Source organism: Mizuhopecten yessoensis, unplaced genomic scaffold (assembly GCF_002113885.1).
Source record: "Mizuhopecten yessoensis strain PY_sf001 unplaced genomic scaffold, ASM211388v2 scaffold6383, whole genome shotgun sequence".
NCBI classification, from domain to species: domain Eukaryota; kingdom Metazoa; phylum Mollusca; class Bivalvia; order Pectinida; family Pectinidae; genus Mizuhopecten; species Mizuhopecten yessoensis.
In genome coordinates, this window is record NW_018406522.1 from 406,813 (window position 1) to 412,493 (window position 5,681).

Here is a 5,681-nt window from a genome sequence, read left to right on the forward strand (position 1 = left end):
TAATAACTTGATTGGAATTATAACCTTGAATTGACAGTTTGATACTTTGAAAATTTTGAGCCAGCCCTACCCCCAAGGGCTGTAGGGTGGGGCTCAAAGGAGTCAGTGTGCTAAAATTTCTTCATTTTCCTTGTTAAGAATCAGAGGTGCTAGTTTCAAATCCTTTTTAGTCTGAAATCTGTATGCTAGATATTGAGTAAGGTGGTTTTATTGTTTTTTGTCACTTTGAATAATATTTCTGTTCATGTTAAAAACAAAATCAACTCTCTGTATAAATATATCAGGTGACCGTTAAGGCCCATGGGCCTTTAGTCTGACTTATAACTCTTTGGTCAAAATAATAATGCAACTGCATTAAAAGACCATCTATATCTGAGTGAGAATCTACAGTTACTGTAATGGTTTCATGGACAATTGAAACTTGTTGATAAGAGACCACCTGCATAAAGAATTCCCCATTTTGTACTTCCTAAGGATGATTAGACTGTATTTGTTGTTAAGTGATGTTCATGTTTTTGACAGAGAGGATGGAGAGTACAATAGTGACAGTAGTCAAGACCGAAAGAGGAGACGAGGTGGTCGTCGCAGCAGCAGTGAGGAGGACCGCAGGTTCCGCCGAGACGATAGACGCCGAGACGACTACAGGGAGCGTTACAGAGATGACAGACGAAGAGATGATCGCAGAGGGGTTGATGACAGACGAGGACGTGATCGTAATGATCGGTACAGGGATGATGAACGCAATGATGTACGCAGGCGAAACGATGATAGAAGAAGGGATGATGACAGACGAAGAAATGATGACAGGCGGAGAGATGATGACAAACGGAGAGATGGTAGTAGGGACACGGATAAAATGTCAACAAGTGACAAGAAAGGGAGGTAAGGAACTTTTAAGATTTTTGTTTGTTTGTAGGATAATTCAGGATCATTAATTTATTCCACAAAATCTTAAATCTCAATTGTTAAACCCCTCTGTAATACTGACTTTTGGTTGATGGCTGGTATATGTTTTAATTTGTCATCATTGATCTTATTATAAAGTGAGGAAGGAAAACCGGACGACAAAAAGGATGGAGAGAAGGCCGCTAAACCTGCTGCAAATAAAGCTTCAGCTCTAACAACAAGGACTGGTGGTGCCTACATTCCTCCGGCTCGTCTCCGAATGATGCAGGCTGGAATAACCGATAAAACAAGGTAACACCATGGAAACACTTGGGACATTTTCGTTATCACGGTCCAAACAGTTGAACCGGTAGGACCAGAGTTGTTCGTTTATGAAATAAGGTCGAACCTAGTAATCTGATACTGCTTTCATGCAAGCCTAACAAGTATTAATACCTGAAATGTTGCATTTAAAAACAGATAAACCATTTGTTCCACAAAGAAGAGGCCCCTGTATTTTTTATCAGTTATCCATCTTTCAGTTAGAGTGTTCTTCTATAGCTACATTTAATATCGCTTTTATTGAGTGACTTGTTATACAGTGTGAGTCAACTTTAGGGTAACTGTGTTGTCAGTTGTTGCTTCGACTTTGCTAAATTTGACTTCACTCAATTATTTCCGTTTTGAATTGCGATCAGAAACTATGTCTTCAACCATAGAAATTAATATACATATTTGTTACAAACTTCGAAGTAAGACACAGATGAAATTGTTTTCTGTATTCAAATCTTTTCAAAAAGATAGATGCCAAAAACATATTTTAATTACTTAAAACCCAAAATTATATTTCATTTGCTTCAAAAAAGTGAGTTGATAAATATATATAGAATGTGATTAAAAATTATGTGTATCATTTGAAAAGAATTGAAAACGTGGAAACAAAATGTTGTAATTGTAAGAAGGGAATAGAGTTTGTGGTAATTGGTAAAGCAGTCAACAAATTGTGCTTTAATGCTGATCTTGTGACTGCACAAGACAATTACACTGTAGAAGGTAATAAGCAGGTATATCATTTTAAAGTGTTTTATAATACTATCTTGTTACAGTGTGGAGTTCCAGAGGATAGCGTGGGAGGCGCTGAAAAAAAGCATCAATGGTCTTGTGAACAAAGTAAACGTATCCAACCTGGTGGATATCGTCAAGGAGTTGTTTCAGGAAAACATCGTCAGAGGAAGGTCAGTGTCTTAAACTTTATTTTGCCATGATTGCTTAACTCATTCACCCCTGAAGACACATTTGAACTCTTCGAATTCAGAGGTTGGAAAAGTTCATTATGAAATTTCAGGGGTGAATGAGTTGATAAAGTTTGAAATTGTTTTGGATTCTAAATAAGGCATAGGAAAATTTGATTGAATGACAAGATTATAAGACTCTTTCACGTCCAGGGGTGGTAAGCCGAGGGTTTTGCCAAATTTGAAAATCCTGAGGGTAAAATTTCCGTATCCCACACCCTTGGGCATGTAAGAGTACTACCAGAATAAGCTCAGAAACCATTAAAATGTGTTTGGACTGGCTACCATTTTTAAAATATCATTTTTTCCCCTGAGGTTTTTTGACGAAAACGAATTAATAAGCGAGATTAAGCATACCCCATATTTGCAGAAAAAGTAATCTGATCTTTCTAACGTGTACCGTTAATATATCCTAGAAGGTTTAATTTCATCTCGTTGCCTTTTCCGCATATATCCTAGAGGGTTTAATTTCATCTCGTTGCCTTTTCCGCATTGCGGCATCAGTGTTTCCCAAATTTGTGTGGTAACGTCATTGTTGAGCAATTGTGACGTCAGGGCCCACTTGTATAAAACATCTCAACTCTTGAGATTTCCTCAAGTCTAAGATTTCCCATAGACAATACATTGCTTGAGATTTCCCTTAACTTTGAGATGTTTTATACAAGTGGGCCCGGGTCTCGTGAAATGGGGTGTAAGATAGAAATTTCCTACACCCCTTTCTTACACTGGACAGCTCTATTTTACACACACGGAAATGAGAGAAATATTGTTCTGTAGTAAAGTTTTCTTTGCAGATGTGTTCTTATCAAAATTATTAACTAAGCAATAGAATTTTGCTTAAAAAAATATTAACTCACTCACCCCTGAAGACACACTTAAACTTTTCCAATTTTAAAGGTTGGAATAGTTCATTATGAAACTTCAGGGGTGAATGAGTTAAATACCGCTTTGTAAGCACCTGCAGTACTTTGAAATAATGAGAGATGTTTTGTTTCAGGGGCTTGCTGTGTCGTTCAGTGATCCAGGCCCAGGCAGCCTCGCCTACCTTCACTCACGTGTATGCTGGTCTAGTCTCTGTCATCAACACAAAGGTCAGTTGTATATGTCTTAATTTCTACTCATCATGGACGCAATATCCCAACTAAAAAATATAAAGAATATTTTTCTATAAACTTTCCAGTTGGCCTATGTGCAGGGAATAGGCTCATTTATTGGTTGTTTTCACACATTTTTTTTACACAGATATCTCTGATTGAAATAAACAAGTATCTATATGTTATCACTGAATCTAATGCAAAACAGTGAGTGATGGCATGACCTGTGTTGGCACCTTCAAAGAAAGTAGACTTGCACAAATCTGTTATTTTAGAAATTATCAAAAAATTATCCAAATGGCACTGAATGTAAATATAAGGATTGAATGAATCCTGTTTTGTTTAGGTTTATGGAGTATAAACTTAAAATGGGTCTGGAGACAAATTCAATATGTGCAGTTATATTTGTCTTATTTTCAAGACCCATTGAGGTTGACCCTATACCTTATAAACAACACAACAGGATTCAATCCTTAAATAAATGTATCATTCTTCTTGCACTTTTATATATATACAGCATATCTCTGTTTATTATCAATTCCAAATATTTTTAAATAAACCTACTGTATACTTTTCTCTTCAGTTTCCACAAATTGGTGAGCTGATGATGCGTCGTCTGGTGATTCAGTTCCGTCGAGGATTTAAACGTAATGACAAAGCCTTGTGTCTATCCACAACACGCTTCCTAGCCCACCTAGTGAACCAGCAAGTTGTAAGTACAAGTTTATACGTGTGTCAAAGGGACAATACCCCGCTGAAAATAATGGTTCAGAAATAAAGCTCTGTACATTAAACACTGCTAAACTACATACATTATGTAACCTAAAAACCCAACACCACTGCCATGAGAATTTCTCTTTGAAATAGATATTTTTTCAGTTACACTCTTAGCTAGAAATGTGTACTTTCACACAAGAACATTTAACCTTATTAAGAGAATCTGACATTTGACCTCATATAAGAAAATCCGACATTTAACATCATATAAGAAAATCTGCCGTGTAACATCATATAAGAAAATCTGACATTTGACCTCATATAAGAAAATCGGAATTTGACCTCAAATAAGAAAATCTGAAATTTGACCCCACCCATAGTTGTATAGTCAATAGTTAAACTGTAATGTTTGACACAGCAAAGTTAAACTTCTATTTGATACCATATAACTGGAGACTTTCGCCCTTTGGTGATAAAATCCCGTGCTAATTTTGCATTTTCCCATTGAATTACTGTGTATTTATGTTGATGACTAATATTCGCTCTAATTACAAATTCTCAACAAATTCTCCCTCATTACAGAGGGCTAAAAACGGCAAAAAAATCTCGTAATACAGTACATCCATTAAATTATGTAGTTTTGACTTTTGTACATGATTGTTTGACCAGGCACACGAGGTTATAGCTCTGGAAATATTGACCCTATTACTGGAGAATCCTACAGATGACTCGGTAGAGGTGTCCATTGGTTTCCTGAAGGAGTCTGGTCAGAAGCTGACTGAGGTGTCGCCCCGGGGAATCAACGGTCAGTTGTCCATGACTGTTTGGTTACAGTGCTGTACATACTGTTTGACCAAACTGACATTGTGTAGTTTTTCCAGAAATAGTTAATGAGATTAATATTTAATTGTTTTAATAACACATTGGTCAAAGTCAATAAGATCACTGCTACTTAAAAAAATCATAATTGCTTCTTTGTAAATACTGTAACATTCTTGATAGGTCTTAATGAAACTTCACAGGTATGTCTCTAGTGGCTGTATTTCCCTTTTTTCGTGAATATTTTTGGATATTTGGATACCAGTAGAAGGTTTAAATACAGAACTAGTCTGAAGCATTTATTTTACCGGACTTAATTTAGAACATCTAATACTTAGGAAAGCAAAAACTAAAAATATTTTCATGTCAATTATATTTTGATTTCCAGCTATATTTGAGAGACTGCGGAACATCTTACATGAGGGCATGATAGAAAAACGTGTGCAGTACATGATTGAGGTCATGTTTGCTGTCAGGAAAGACGGGTTCAAGGTATGACTCGAAGAAATGTTTGATTGTATTGCAATAATATTTTCAGGTTCTAAATACAGTCTACACTGTCTAAACCCCATAAATCTATTTGCAAATGCCATAACCAGAAGATAATTTAATTAGCCATGGAGGTAACTTGGTTTACTACGAAATGTCGAGCAGAGCATAGTTTGAAATAAAAGCATAAAGGAACGGTCAGCCAAGTTACTTTCATAGCAGTGTCTCATCCTAAGGAGTGAAAGGAAAAACAGTCGTAGATTTATTTATAAAGAACATGTTAATGATGATGTACTTACAAAAAATCATGGTGTTTTCCCTCTTTTATTGGCTGAGTTATATGATTTCCCTCTTTTATTGGCCGAGTTATATGATTTCCCTCTTT

At 36.0% G+C, this 5,681-nt stretch overlaps 1 protein-coding gene across 1 annotated transcript in view; it reads left to right on the forward strand.

The window, feature by feature from the left end:
- The window catches only part of LOC110452078 (pre-mRNA-splicing factor CWC22 homolog), a 26,910-nt gene that overhangs the window by 8,324 nt on the left and 12,905 nt on the right, over window positions 1–5,681 (forward strand). The window contains exons 5-12 of the mRNA XM_021500360.1: window positions 523–882; window positions 1,045–1,197; window positions 1,992–2,120; window positions 3,175–3,268; window positions 3,855–3,983; window positions 4,658–4,793; window positions 5,196–5,299; window positions 5,519–5,552. Of these exons, the coding sequence (XP_021356035.1) occupies window positions 523–882; window positions 1,045–1,197; window positions 1,992–2,120; window positions 3,175–3,268; window positions 3,855–3,983; window positions 4,658–4,793; window positions 5,196–5,299; window positions 5,519–5,552 (1,139 nt within the window). The remainder of the gene's footprint in view (window positions 1–522; window positions 883–1,044; window positions 1,198–1,991; window positions 2,121–3,174; window positions 3,269–3,854; window positions 3,984–4,657; window positions 4,794–5,195; window positions 5,300–5,518; window positions 5,553–5,681) is intronic.